The sequence below is a fragment of the Anser cygnoides genome, chromosome 4 (genome assembly GCF_040182565.1).
Source record: "Anser cygnoides isolate HZ-2024a breed goose chromosome 4, Taihu_goose_T2T_genome, whole genome shotgun sequence".
NCBI lineage: Eukaryota > Metazoa > Chordata > Aves > Anseriformes > Anatidae > Anser > Anser cygnoides.
The window spans coordinates 13087619-13103745 of record NC_089876.1 but is presented as its reverse complement, the minus strand read 5'-3'; the positions used below and the strand labels follow the sequence as shown (position 1 = coordinate 13103745).

The 16127-nt window shown below is 38.0% G+C and overlaps 1 protein-coding gene across 3 annotated transcripts in view; it reads right to left on the bottom strand.

Annotated features, from left to right (window-relative positions):
* The window catches only part of EVC2 (EvC ciliary complex subunit 2), a 71201-nt gene that overhangs the window by 50912 nt on the left and 4162 nt on the right, over positions 1-16127 (bottom strand). For all 3 annotated transcript variants that reach the window (XM_048046227.2, XM_048046211.2, XM_048046201.2), the window contains exons 3-7: positions 10458-10633; positions 9900-9950; positions 5062-5248; positions 3733-3842; positions 2119-2181 (exon numbers count right to left, since the gene is read on the bottom strand). In XM_048046227.2, coding sequence (XP_047902184.2) covers positions 2119-2181; positions 3733-3842; positions 5062-5248; positions 9900-9950; positions 10458-10633 — 587 coding nt within the window. The remainder of the gene's footprint in view (positions 1-2118; positions 2182-3732; positions 3843-5061; positions 5249-9899; positions 9951-10457; positions 10634-16127) is intronic.

Below are 16127 nucleotides of genomic sequence, written 5' to 3'. Positions count from 1 at the left end.
TGTAATTCCAACAACAGATATCTCACGGATTGAATTGTAGCTGCTGTGACTTTTGGGAAGACTGTACTTAATAGCCTATGTTGCTAATCTCTCCAAAATCTCGTTGAAATTAATGACATTTGACGTTGCCCAGAGCCTCTGAAAAATCAGTCTGATGTTGGCTTCCTGAAATTAATGGCCATTTCTTGATTCAATAAAACTCAGTAAACAACACTGGGATAAAGCACTAATAGGAGTTCAGAATAAACAGGTAACTGACAATTGATAAAACTCCCTAATTTGTGTACATCGTACCAGTTTCTCCATGAGACAGAGTCAGAAAAGAATAGCAGGAGCACTGGAACTACAATTCAACTAATATCTTTGCAGGCCTTTCACTTCAGGTCTTAATTTAATCTTTAAATGGAATGGCATTAAAAATTAATTTTTACTTCATGCTCCATGTAGCAAAAGTTAATTTAATGTTTGTTTAGTTCTTTGTGATGTCTGCATAAAAAAAATATAGCACAGCTACTAGTATAATGTTTCACCACAAAATAATCACTCTGCTGGGGCTAGAAAGTGTAAATAATTAACATGCCGCTTGCAAGCAGGGCTTGGTCATCTCGTAAAGCAGAAAGCTGGGAGCATTCCATAGAACAAACAGAATTCAGCACAGGAAGCAACAATCAAATGCAGTCTGCAATTTAGAAAGTATTTATTCTAATTTAACAGCAGAATTTGATCCTTTTACTGGCTGCTTATGGAAAAAAGTCCTTGGATAGGGAATTATCTGTGCTTTTATACGACAGTAAAACGAGTTTTGGAGGTACAGTCCATTTCCTTGGATACAGCCTTGGATTACAGGCTGTAATGCCTGAAAGCATCATGGTGGATACTGTGGCATGGGGAACCAGAGACCCCATACAAGCCACAGCACAGGACCAGTTCGGCACTGCAGGCTGACCTCCAAACCACTGGCACATCAGTGAGTCTCAAAACACTTATGCAAAGCTAACTTCTTAAGCCATCTCAATAGTGTGAGGCGAAGAGGCATTCCAGGCCTGATTTTCTTTCAAAAGTTGCTGCGCTCCCACTGATTTAAAGGATGCTGAGGGAAACAAGCCTGGGAACAATCAGGTCAACGTAATTATTATCACAAATCCCATGCAATGTAGCTAGACAGGAAAAATGCTTTTTGCTTTCACTATAGCTTCCTATTCAGCATCAAAACCACTCAGCCAAGGGCAGAGACATGCAGTATTCACAGCCCCTGAAGCACTGTGGGAAGACATCTGGCATGGGCCAGCAGGTAAGCTACGCTCGTATTTTTTCATAACCCACATTTTTCATAACCGGTATTTTTTCATTTACCTTGTCACAAGCAACCAAGCACTGTCTTTAAGCAATACAGAAGAGAAAATCCACAGGGTATGAAAAACTTTAAAGAACAGCACAACAACAAGCGTGCAATTAAATCACATGTAAGCTCACAGGACCAGCTTAGCATGGTACTGGCATGGCTGTGTAAGTAATTCTTCATTTTTCTAGCCCCAAGTCAACATTTAGAATCCACATAGTCACATAAGCACTTTGGTTGTTCACCGTTCACCACAATCATGAACAGTTTTAAATAATTTTTAATAAAATAAAATTTAAGATTGAGAACATTTATGATACCTGAAGCTATGGACAAAATACAATCTCACAAAATACATCTCACTCATTTCAGCATGATACACAAACATCTTCTCAATAGGTGGAGGATAACTCCACACTTTTGGAAAGGCAAATAGTTTTCTTCTGGTAGCTATGCCCATGAGCATGTGAGCAATTTCCTCACCACAGTTCTCTGTGGCTGGACAATGCTTCAGATTAAAAAAGAAAAAAAAAGGCTACAAATATAATGGAAATTTGTAGATTTTCTGTGCTAAATATTGCTGCTTTAAGACAACAAAGCCCCACTATCTTGACTCCTGTTTTCTTCCTCTTAAAATTGGAGAAGGCAGAACTTGTCTATGATTAATAGCCAGATGAGATTTAAGTACCTAAGTACAATCTTAGCCCCCTAAGATTTAGTTTAGATTATCCATGAGTTTAAGAAGAGGAGTCAGTGTAATGCCAAGTCATAGCATTTACCTTGGTCTTTTCTTCTTCAGTTATGGTGAACGATGCCATCAATGATATGAGATGTGTTTTATTCTGAAAGAAACATAAAAATATTACAAGCATTAAAAAATGAGCAGAATCCAATTTATAACAATGGCAAACAGCCCAGAGTTGTTACAAAAGCTTCTCCTCAAAAGAAATGCTATACTTCTCACAAAGTGTAAAGCTGAATAAAATCTGATAGCTAAATGTACCGGTAACAGTGCTCTGTGGGATATACACCCCTCCTAACCATGCACAGGCTTATTCAGTGCTCACAGATTTACACTTTTTCGACACTTATAAAATCCGTGGTGACTGAAAGTGTACAGAACAGGAGTCAAAGTCACTGCATATGTCTTGCAGGGATCAAAGTTTGCAGCTCAGCGTCTATCAGTTCTGCTAAACATCCACCTGTATCCTCTACTCTTATCGTTCCTTGGTTTTTGAAGTCTTGCTGTCTCTCTAGTATGCCCTTATGCGCATCAATCATTTTTTCCTCTAAAACAAGCGAGATACAGCAGCTGGAAATGAAAATGTATCTGCAAGGTCTAACTACATGCACTTACGAAAACCTTGGGGAAAATATCAAACCATATTTAAGAATGAGGAATAAGTTACTTTGGAGGAAACCACTCTTCCTGTGTCATTAGTTCTGCTTCCTACTTAGGCTAATTCCAGTGTTTTTAGATCTATGATCAGTTCTCTTGGAGCCTGGTGCAACTGAGTTCTCAAAAAATCACCAAAGATGGAGATTGTCCAGCTTCTCTCAAAAATCTCTTCAAGGTCCTCAAAACACTCATATTGAAACAGTGGTTTTGGTTACAAGAAAGTATTTTTTTAATAAAAATGTGTCAAAACTTCAACCTCTCACAGACTACAGGAAGACACATATAAGGAGGTAGGATACTGTTATTTTCAGGATGCACAGATAAACTGGAAAGAAATATAAAAAGTAGAGAGAAATGCTACAGGACAACACACAAACATCCTTTACCTATTTAAGGAGGCCTAAGACTTCCTAACCTTTGAAGAATAACTCACATATTTAAAAATTCATGTTAAACAACCAGGGAGCCTAAGAACTTCATTGCAGTACATGCAGGCCTCATCACAGGTCTTGTAGCTTAGGCAGACAACCATAGAATCACAGAATAGCTTGGGCTGGAAGGGACCTTAAAGACTGTCTAACTCCAACCCCCCTGCCATAGGCAGGGCTGCCACCCACTAGATCAGGCTGCCCAAGGCCCCATCCAGCCTGACCTTGAACACCTCCAGGGACGGGGCATCCACAGCTTCTCTGGGCAACCTGTTCCAGTGCCTCACCACCTTTACAGTGAAGAATTTCTTCTTAATGTCTAATCTAATCCATCCTCTTTCAGTTTAAGACCATTCCCCCTTGTCCTATCATTATCTACCCAAGTAAAGAGTCCCTCCCCACTCTTTTTATAAGACCCCTCTAGGTACTGAAAGGCGGCAGTGAGGTCTCCTTGGAGCCTTGTCTTCTCCAGGATGAACACTCCCAGCTCTCTTAGCCTTTCTTCATCCGAGAGGTACTCCAGCCCTCTGAACAAGAACTGCTTTCAAGACTTGTACAGGAAATACCTGTGATGAACTCCTGAAAGTTAACTGTGCAGGCAATGTCAAGACCCTGCCATTCCATGTTTCCTTTGCATCAAGAAGTGCAGTGTAGTTGATTGCAAAGTATTCTCCAACTGTTAAAAGAAAGGAAAAAAGTTTGTAGATGAGGTACATTTACCCATACAATATTGGCCTCTTAAGGAATTATGTCTGCATTTTCTTAAATAAAACAGTAGCTACACTGTCTCGAAAATAACCCAGCAGAGTTGCACTTTTTTTTTTAACACAAGAAGACTGAAGAGTTGAGCACCCAGCTGAGCTCAGCTGCAGTTACAGATGTTTGCAAAATATGAAAAGCAAGTCCAATATGAATAAAACATCTGAGGAGCTTTTCAGGCTCCCCTTTAGACTGTGCTTCCTCACCGGCAAAAGTGCTCTCCTAGGAGCCTAGCTGCAGTAAGCTCCTCAGTAGGGGAGGCAGCCAGAGCCTACCAGCATAGTCCAGAGAGGAAGAATATGGATAAATTTACTTTATCCCAGGAAAATTTCACAAAGTTCTCTGAGGAAGACCTGGGACAGCACTGGAGCTTTTCCTTTCCAACACAGCACATCCCCCACGTGAAAAAATCATAACCCTAACAAGCAATGTATTAATTTTCTGTGGACATCTTCTACCTCTTACACATGTGCTTAGGAAAGGAAAGATAAAGGAATCAAGAAAGCAAAATTTTTATGAATGTGCAAGGATCCAACTGCTATCTAAGGAACAAACTATCTCCAAGACCAGAATGGTCATTTTGGTCTATTATTTGCTTCAATTTTATAATTTGCTCAAGTCAGTGGAAAATGGATACAGAGCAGAGCTGCCTTCTTTCTGATTAATCATTCTGCTTGTTTGCATGGCCTTTTGCAATTCCAGTGTACTCCTACTTCAGCAAGCTAATCCGCCATGGTTTTAAAGCCACTACTCAGTAAACTGTTTGCTTACTTTCTACCTTTTTAGCTTGGCTAAATAGGAAAGACATTTCAATTAAAATTGTTTGTGCAGCAGTTTTTTAAAATCTCCAAAACGAACAAATACCATCATGAAAGATTCTGTTTCGGTTTGATAGCAGTGACTTTTACAGAGCACAAGGGCTCACTTCCGTGCCTGGAAGAGGCAGTTCAAAGGTGGGAGCCAAAATGGGAATTAATAGAATTTTAAACCGCAGCACAAAACTTGTTATAGGGTATTTCACCAATATTAACTAATAATTACAGAGTTTACATCATCAAAAATAAATAAATATCCTGATTTGAACAGATGCTCTTCCACATGTGTAATCAAAGCTACTTCTCTGCAGAATTTGTTACCTTGCAAGAATCTTTTCCTGTAAATCTGTACACCATCTGTTGTCTTATTACCACTGTTTTTTTGAACATGTAGACCAGTGATATTGTCCAGGAGGATAAGATCAGTAATGTTCCTTGAGAGCAGTGTGTTGGTATTATTAATCAGAAGTCTAACATAGGCAGTTTGAGGATCATGTTCAACATCCACCTGAAAACAGAGATATTAACGGTGCAAAACAGCTCTATGTGCATCAACAGCAAAATCTGTAGTCTTGATTGCTAGTAAATAGTTCACTATTTGTGTAAGCCAATTTTCTGAACGCATTCTGAGAAACCTGCAAACAGCATTACACTCAGTTTGATCGCAAACTCCCAAGGAGATTTTAATCTTTGGTATGCCTGGATGTTGCTCGGAGACAAAGGGACATAAAACAGAAGTTGGAAACCCAGTTCCTACTAAGCCAGAAGTAAGTGAAAACAAGAATACGAATACCCCTGTGACACACAGAACTGGAACATAACTTCATAACCAGATTCTGGAAAATTCTTAGCTTTTGTATCATGAAGATGTTTCTTTTGCAAGCTGTCCTCAATGCCAATTCATTCTCTTCATGCATTTTTGTTCTCTAGTTCTCTTTTTCCACAGCAACCACAAGCTCCAAAGGGTGCCAGCTGCTTCCATTTGCCCTTCCCACATAAGGGCTGACGGAGCCACTAGCAGACTTGGAGTTCAAGGCTCTGTTTCCAGTTAGAGATGAAGTTCATAAATTAATAAGCAATCTCTAGCAACACACAGTCACATGACTTTATCTATTTATTCCATTAGCCATTCATTAACTCTCACTGAATAATTACACCCTCTAAATGAAATTACCTTGAGCACAGAGTCACTTACTGACCTCTCACCTTTCAAAGTGCCTTCCCTTATAAAATTGTATTAAGCCAAAACTGTCCAAAACTCCATCAGGCCTATAAATATGATGGCCCATAACATAGCCATGATGGCCTAGTGGTCTTCTAATAATGACACCAAATTAACACTTCGTCCCTGAATCACACTTTGGTTATTGCACAATCTTTCTCTTTCCCCCCCAACCTTTTTTTTTTTTTTTTTTTTTTTTTTTTTTAAGGAAATGTCTCTTCTCTATCTGGACACTAGGAAAAATAGTAATAAAGCAGCCCCCCCCCCCCGAAATGAGTACTAAAAACATTAATTGTGAGAGATGTCAGAAATCATACAATTTACTGCAGCCACAGGATGCAACATATGTAGTTATGATTTTATTGTACACCTTGACCCCTGCATTTCATTTTAATTCAACATAGAAACAGATGAAAGTTTCAGAATGTTTTATGAATCAAGGAGGAAAAAAAAACGATTTATTAAAATTATATTTACTTAGTTTGCATTTTCCTACATAAATGACAATCATTGCATTTGAATAAATCTGTTTATGTAAGTAGCTCTTCTCTTTATACTACACTAAATTTTCCAAACTCATTACAGCAAGTTCAAACTCAACTGTATTAAATAAATCTTATGGGGGAAAAAAACAACTACCTATTGTACCAGATTCTGCAAATAAATGCCAGCAGGTATAAAAGTAGGCCTGATCACATTTGTGAAGAAAGCTTTGCCAATTTCATACGTTCATATGTCATGAACTAGACCCAACATTTATGAGATTTAAAAACACCAAATGTTAAAAGTGCGATATATTTGGGGCAGATTTTCTCTGTCTCCTGGTTTTCTGAACTGGTATGATGCAGTCAGCATATCTTTCAACCTTTCCTATGCAGTCACAAAGCTAGAAACTTGTTTTAGAAAACACAACAAAATGAAACAGGAAAAAAAGCTTCAAAGTCGCAAAAAGAAAATCCAAAGCCACAAAGCAGAGACCCTGACCCAATCAATGAATCAAGAAAGCACATATTGAAAGACCCCAGGTTCAAACTGCACAAGTTGTTAATACAATATTATGTTCCACAATAAGCGTGGATGGGCTTGTGCACACAAATAATTATGCACTACCAAGAGAAGGAGCTGGGAAAAGTTGGGAAAACAGAAAGCCTTTCCCTTCCTTTACTTTCCCATACCTTTCTCTTGCTCTTCTCTGAGATGAAGGGAAAAATTAGGATTTCATGATCTCTTCCCATGCTTTTAACCAGACACAAATATATTCCTTTACATCTGGAGAGAGGAGATGTAAACAGTAATTTAGCTAAATTCTTACAACAGAATAGGCAGAAAAAGTAGGATGTGTATATTCATAGGTAGGTGAAGGAATATGGCAGCGCTACTCCTCTCCTTCCTTTAGTTAAGAGGTTTAATGCACACTCCCACATACAGTTCATTATCTTTCTCCAACTAAATTTGCATTTTCTCTTCATTTCATTTAACAAAAATCTTAATTCAGTGACTTAACAAAGCAACCCTTCTGAGGAATCAAAAATCTATCACCTATCTCCTACTGCAATTTTCCTCAGCCAAAAGGTTGTGTTTTTTACATTTGTCAATGACTTCAAATAGAGGTTTTACTTTCATTATTTCTGAATGGCAATGAATTTTAAGCTAAATGGCAATGGGGAAAATTTGGATTATTTTTCATCTACTGATAGCAGTGGATGAAATAACAGAAAAGAATGAAGCAGCAGGTAATCCGTTGGATTTGACCTCTCCTAGAAAGAATCTCCTCCATATGCCGCTGCCATTGGGATCACTGGCCACTGGACATCTCCTTTGAGTTGCTATTCTAAGTAGCAACAAGATATTTTTTCTTGCATTTGGAGCAGATGATTACGCTGCCAGCCAACTACAGAAACAAAGCACAATGGCAGCCACTGACAATGGTGATAAGCGCTTTATTTCGGTTTTCCTCTGCCACTGAAGTGTTATCACCCCCTACAACAGATGTCACTTAAGGTACATGGGTGAGTGGAATGAAAGAACCACAGCAAGAGCAAGAACATTTTAGGAGGAATTAGCTTAGGAGTGAAAGGAACAGAGGATCTCCAAGAAGTTTGAACAAAGATGACATGCAATGAAAGAACGCTTAGAAAACAGAAATGAGACAGGTAAAAGTTTTAAAAGCCAAACAGACAAATTTAAAGATTTATTTCAGCTCTGCTAAAGATTACTATCATTACAAAGTACTACCTGAGAAGTGTTCATGCCACACTGTGGAATGAAGTCCTACAGGAACTTCTTTCTTGTGAAAGAATGAAGGACTGGGCCCTCAAAGCATGGGTAAAATTTAAACACCCCAATTTCAATCATGGTATTTCTATGATTAGATGTTGGAAAAATACTGCCTTCAAGAAGTAAACATATGTCATCTGCATGTTCTGAGGAGTCACTTACAGGTGGTGGGTAGGAAATGTGCAAAATTCACTTTTTTTTTCATTTAAAACAGCTAAAGACAACCATATGGCCAGTCTGCCTCTTAGCAGGAAAGCATCTGTTCAGATGAATTAAGATTGAAGAGGATGACAAGGTAAGCAAAGGGAAATAAAACATGAAATGCATTTCAACATGGAAGACAATTCACATACAGTTGCACAGTTTTCAGTAATGTACAACAGGTAGCACATTACAATTATTTTCTGGTAATCCTAGCATCTACAACTGACTATCTTTCATCTGGTACAGCAGGATTTCACAATTTTTAATGAGTCTGTATGAGGCTGTGCTATGAATAGCAGAAAAAACAATATGTAATTGTCTCAAACTCTCATTCTGAGAAGCTTTGATACAAAAATTGAGAATCCACAGTGCAAAACCCTGAAGATTCTGTGTCACTGCTTCTTATGCTTGAAATTTTCACTATTTGGCCTCATTAATTATGATATGCAGCTACTTCAATAATGACATTATACATAATTAGTGCCATGAGATGTGATGCATATTCATTCTCTGTGTAAATGATCTGGCGCAGGTCATAATGTCACCTCTTCTGTACTGGGTACTAAATTCTCTGTCATCATATGAAACATTTCAATGGCTGAATTCAGATTTGCCTTAAAGTTGGATGCACTTTCTCTCTCAAAGGGACAAGCATGGTGAACTGTCTCTAATGATAAAAAATTCAGATTTGATTCAGCCAGTGTGGGAAAAAGAAAAAAGAAAATAGGAGAAAAAATGAAAGGAAAAATAATAGGTAGATCTATGCCACCTAAAAATGTAAAACGGAAAGTTTAAAAATTCTTTACAGCAGGGAGGTCTTTGCTCCTCATATGCATTTTATGCAAGCCAAATGAAAACTTTTATCTATTAAATACTGTAGCTGAGTCCCACTAAGTATGCTGATGGTGACACATGGGCTCTTCCATGGCTTTGTGACAGGATGTCCCCAGACACAGCGGGCTTCACAGGGCTCAGCTCCCCATGCTTTGAAAGGAGTCCACACTTGAGACAGGTAGGGCACACATGGAAGACAGAGGAACACCTAAAAAGGCTCATCACATTCTCTAAAGAAATTTCTCTCTGTCATTACCCAGCCTCCTGACTGATACACAGAACTCACTAACTTTTGCACATTTATACTCTTTATAGATTCATACCGAGGTATTTAACACTAGTCAAAAACCCCAATTCCCTGTAGTCTGAGAAAAGATTTCACTGACTTAATTCAGTTTTGAATCAACAATGCAAAATTGCTCCTCTTGCAGAGGGTGCAACCATCTCAACAGAAAAATGGAAATATTCCCAAATACACAGTATGGGTACAATTCTGTTTCCAGTTTTAAAGGACACTTTTTGAGTACAAATTTCCTATCAAATTAACAAGAGAAATGAAAAAAAAAAATGAAATCAAAACAAAACAACAACAACAACAAAAAAAAAACACCAAAAAACTTACCACAGCACATTTCTGAAGGGTTATTCCAAATCCAGAGGACACATCTTCAGGCTGTGGAGGAAGAGGAAAAGTCTACACAGTGCAGGAAACTATCATAAGTCACAAGCTGCAGCACAAGTAAAATTATGTAAATAAGGAAATGAGAAAAATAATTAATCACCTTCAAGTTTAAGAGCTTTGTTATCCCAGCAATTACTTTTTTTTTAGTCCAAATCTGTTTGAACTACTTATTCCCACTTGTAATTGCTATTATCTTAATTGACATATGCATCTTTTGGCTATCAGACTTCCCTAAGTTCATTACACTATATGGATGCAATTCATTATTATGTGTCTATCAGAGTTTACACAGCAATCACGTAGCTGTATCTGTCACAATAATTATTTGGAAGTCTCACAACCAGTTGGTATTTCTGAAACCATCTAAAGTGAACACAACCACCTGAGACAGAATTAGAAACATACTAATTGGGTAGTAAGTTCCACGCAACATCCAGTTTTGATGTAATTGCTATGATGCTTATAAATACTATAAGTAGCAAACTATGATTTACTGACCAGCTCATGATTAACAGAACTCGACTCTCGTTTAGACTCTCGTTTAAACAAAATCTTCTTTGTCCATGAAGGTATCAAAGCAAAAACCGAATGGCTCCACTGGTCATCCGAGGCTGCAGAAGTCAAGAGCAGGTCATGGACTTCACTTGCTTGAATTACCAGAGGCAACTGCAGTGCTGAAAACCAAGGCAAGACTCTGCATTAGAGCTAAAGGCGGCTCCGGCGCAGCAGCCGCTTGGTGTGTGTCACCCCTGAAGATTCCAGCCAGCGGTGGGGCTTGTGGTACCTCGTGCTCGGTATGCACACCATGACCAGCACACTCTCCCCCAAAGCATTTAAAATGTAAATAGGCAATAAAGACGAGAGGGTAGGTAGGAAGCAGAGATGGGACTTGCCCCAGAAAAGCCAGCAAGAGTTAAAACAAAACCGTGTCCTACCTAGGGAACTCCACTGAAAATTTCTTGCCACTTAAACATAAATCATCTAATCCATGAATTAAAAGGTTTCCACATTAAATCAACTGTTAATATTTTCAACACAAAGAATTTTACAGCAAAGCATAAATAATTGAAGCACTCTACAATGTGAGTGGCCTCATTGCTAAGGGTGTTCTGCTTCAAAGATACAGTCTGCCAATTAACCATCAAGTATTTCAGTACACAGAACAAAAATACTTCTCAGTTGACTAAGGGTGTCAATTACTTTTCAGATTAATTGGAGTGCAATCAAATCAAATACTCCGCAATTTGGTAATTTGCAATATCAATGCTATCCTATACCCCCTCTCTCACATTTTTTAGTAGAGATTAGCCCAGGATATCACATGAAACTACAATAACACCTTTGGAATTGCAATATGATAATCACTTTCATCTAATGAAGTAAAAGCACCTATGACATTAATAATAGGAGCTTATACTAAAAATCAGTAATTTAATCTAATTGTAAAACAGTACGGCTGCTGAATAGAGGAAAAAAATGTAGTGAAAATTTATAAAAGGACTGTGGGCTTTCTGTGTTTAAAGAAGATACATTTTTGTCATTCTTTGCAAAATAGTTTTAATTTATTACTTATTTTTAAACTCCACATTTTAATCATTAGTTTATCATATTTTAATCATTAATTTATCATTATATATTCATATGAACAAAATCTCTAATCAAAAAGCAAAGATTTTTGGCAAATGACACTGTTACGTAAGCTTTCATTTTTTTCAGCTATTAAATGTTAATGAAATATGAAAAGTTGAACATACTGACAATCTCAGAAAAAATGAGAAGCTTCATGTTTTTGGAAAGGCACTGTTCTGTTGGAAGAACAATACAGAGAAATACTGTCAGTTGTAAATGTAAAAGACGTGCACAGCGCATTCAGAACTAGATGTTTAGAAGAAGGTCCTATAAAGTGCCTTGAGGCATTGATGGGTTTCTGTTAACGTAATGAATGAGATGCATTCCTGCTGCTTACAGAACCCAGATGGACATGTACACCTCAGGGACCTTCACTGTCTTCCCATGGAGGAATAGCATGCTTTTAATTTGGGAGAGTGTGGTTTATACTGGATAAAAATGTGATTATACCCACCAGGAAAAGCTACTCGTTTATATTTTACAATTAGCTTTAATTCACTTCCCTAAATTTCACATACATACTTAAACCATTATTACACAGTGAAACAGACTAATTTAGGGACCATAAAAATAATAAGGAAAATTTGGTGAGGAGAACAGTGGTATGTAATTACAATACCAAATGCCTGCATACCTTTTGGGTTGGTATTTTTCAAGGGTAGTCATGCATGCTGCATTTCAGTTTCAATACTAAGCAACAGCCCAAATTGCTCAGAACGCCACCAGTGCTGAACTGACGTGCTGGCTACCAGTCTGAGCCCACCTGGCCATTGCACTCCCCAGCAGATCAAGTATGATATTATATCCAGCCTAACATGGCTCTAAACCTATATTCTGACAACTGAATCATGCCTCTTCTTAGTTTTGTACAGATATATCCAAACATCGGAAGGATTCATTTCATATTTGCTGTGCCTCTGAGATGTTAATCCAATTGCCACCCCATTCCTATGGAGGTAGGAAATCAGCTCTCCTTTTCATTTTCTTGCCAGGCTACCGTAGATGAACTTTCCCTTATAACAGACAGAAACTCTAATTGACGACATGAAGCAGCTTCTTAGAGCTTCAAAAGAGCCAGAATTCAATACAGAAAAATGTATGGGCTTGGCTGAACAACTACTGCCTTGAAAGTGCTTCTTGCTTAGCAGATCACTTCCTTCTGTATTTCCTGTAAGGAAGGTTAGTCAACAAGAAGGGAGACATTTGTTTTATGAAATATCTTTTGTTCTCGTGCCCTATGTAGCATGAGATCTCTCCATCATTATACCCAACTGTATTTTCCATGTGACAGCAAATCCTGATACTCCCCTCTGGAAAGTACCAAGTCCATAGTAACCAATTTGATTAACTGATCGTGTTCTTTGCCTCTGAATAAATCTCTGGATTATTAATTATACGAGATGACTGTTTTCAAGTCGTGCTTTGTCATCACTTACAATCCTGCAATAATGTGGCTAGCTCCCAGACTAAGTCTCGAGGCACGTTATTTGGCTGCTCCATCATTGGTAACGAGAGGTTGGGGATTTTGCAGGTTCTTGACATTATGCTAAGCAGCCTCAATGGTGATCATGATTACAAGGATACTTCTGCAAATTCACTTGTACTTTCCCAGCATTTAGTGGAAGGCTTTGCTCAAGAAGATACAATCAGTGTGAGGTACATCCATAACGCAACACGTGCCACTGCCTCGCTCCAGATTTTTTCTCATCCTTTATATTTAACAGCACAGGCTGTTTGCTAATACCCTGGTCTCCATTGCCGGTAAAGCAGCACTATTCTATCTCATTATTTTTTGTAGTTTCAAATGTCAGTTAAAAAAAATACTCTTTTCCTGATCCACAAATATTTATCTGTCACTAGAACATTACACACACCTCAGTCCAGCTGACCTACAAGAACATAACTGCTTTTCCACATAAGTCATTGAATACTCGTAACCTCAAGACAACATAATTGTACTTATCAATTAATCTTGATAGGTGAATTTCAGACTTGTCTCTTTTCAGACAAGGTCTAGATGGATTATAGACAGCTGATCATTGCTTGAAAAGCCAGACACTGAACACCCGAGAAAGGATGTTACAGGCACAACACATTCTGCGGTTTTCAAGTTTATCCCAGATTTCTGTTCTGAAATTGTTTTTGTTACAAGTAATCTACTTGTCTGAGGTCTGATTTGTCTGAGGTTAGAAAATACAAAATACTAACGCTTGACTCCTGAGGCCTTTCACTAACAAGCATCCAGCTTTCTTTTTGATACCCTGCTGTTCAGAAACGAGAGCACAGCATTGTCAGTGCCTCTTCAGAGGTGCATCCCAATCCTTACACTGGCTCTGCACTCTCTTTATTCCTTCCACTCTCTTTTCTTATAGTTTCAATCTTTGCCACTTTTCTGGCTGTTTAAAAAAAAAAAAAAAAAGACATTATTTGAGCTGCAGTCTTCACTTCCATTAGTTCCTAGATGGAAGCTATTCCCATTCCTTTTTGAAACAGAAATTTTGCTAAGCAGAGGAACAGTTTCAGCTGCACAGCCCAAATCTCAGCCCAGATTGCCAGGCTGCTGCTGGGAGCACCCGGGTACAGCACCTCAGGCCAAAACATTTCCCGGCGAGCAAAGCAGCAAGGCATGAGGCTTCATCGGGGGCTTTTCTGTAAACATCCCCAAAGATGTCAAATCAAACAGTTCATCAAAGAAAGGCAATAATTTCACTTTTTTTTTTTTTTTTGAGATGTGAGAAAATATAACTGTCTCCAAGATGAAATTTTCTTTGTTTTCCTTAATGACATAAATTAAACATTCCACACATTTACAGTCTACGATCAAGTTGTTAAATATTTTATCTCCCTTTCATCAGCATGTTATTAAAATATTTTCTCATTATTTAATCCTCCATAAACCAAATAGAAACAGACACACCAGAACCCTGTCTTAAATTGCATATTCCTAGATAATTACCAGCACTGGTAGGTTGACTTTGTATTGAATTACCAAAGGAAAACATGAAATTAAATATTAATGTAGCTGAAACAACTGGAGGATTGTCATAATATTTTACCACACCAATATTTTCCTATAGCATTCACTCAGTCCCACAAACACACAGTGCCACAACAATGGAAAACGACAAGTGCACAATTGATCAGCACACTCTCAAATGCAAAACCAGATCAACAATTGAATGCTGCTCAAATTTCTTTGCTGCTACCCCCAGGCAGTCGTTTGCCAACTCCTTTGCTTTGTGCACTACTGCTTTGTGTGGTGATCTTCTGTTTTGGACTTCTAGCAGCCACAGTCAAGCCACATACAACACATTTAGAGAGGAGAAGTCTCCTACTACCACCTCTCATTGCACTTGCTTGCTGCAAATTACAGAGAGGATCCAATGTGGTACAAAATGCACCTACAGTGTGAAGTCTGCGGTGATGGTGGGTCTGTGTTCATATTGGCTGGAGATGGAAGAATAGGTATGCAAAAAAAGGAACTGTCCTCTGTGATCAGTCCTTTGCTAAGATGTTAGTTTTGAGTAATGACAGGGACCTTCAGTGTTAGGTTCAGCCTTACATACTGGACTAAAAAGGCTGCATCCTGAACATGTTAGTGGTGCTGATTAATACCTGTGGACAACCATTAAAAGGGTAGGCATAACACGCAAGAACTACAATGCCTTATTTGTTCTTGATAGCAGTTAGGATTATTATTAGGCGCAGCAATTAAGTAGGATGATACAAACTTAAATGGTCTTGTAATAGGTTTCCAGCAAAGACTCCAGTAGGTCCTTAAGGCCCCCATACCTTTACATCTCCTAACCTGTTAATATACAATAGAAGAGTGAAGACTGCGACAAGTTTGTGAAATGTCAAGTTAACTATTAAAAATTAATTGACACTAGGAGGAAAAAAGCAATTTAACAAAACATGTAAATTGTTAGCTCTCACTGGTTGTATATTTCAAGTCCCAAATCTGCAGTTTGATTTGCTTTTCCCCAAAATTTATCCGTAAAGCTTTGAATTATCTTGCTTTACTTCAGTGTGGAATAAGAGTTGAATATACTTGTTGACTATGGTTTTGTTGTTGTTGTTTTGAATTATGCCTTGTCCTGAAAACCAACCAGGATACAAGATCCAATTTAAAGTCCATTCAATTACACGCAACAATGAACAAGCAAAGGTAGTAATTTACTGTATTCCAGTTTTGAATGCTGCTATTAGCTTTCCTTGTTACAAAGTCAAAGAAACTATTGGCATCGATGACACAAAACAAATCTACTTTTCATGCCTTGTTTTAATAAGTCAGGCCAGACTAGAACATAATTCTAAAAATCCACTATGTTCCCCAATCATATGGCTATTCTGGGGCTGTTTTTGTCATCTTATCCAGAAACAACTTGAAAAAACTTCAAGCAGAAACTATAAGATCAGTGTGCTGTCTCAAACAATTTCAATTCAATACACTGCCATTTTCAATGACAAATGTTTTATGCAGTTTTTCTTTCACTGGCAACTTCTCCAGTAGGAATAAACATTCTAGTATCTTGATTA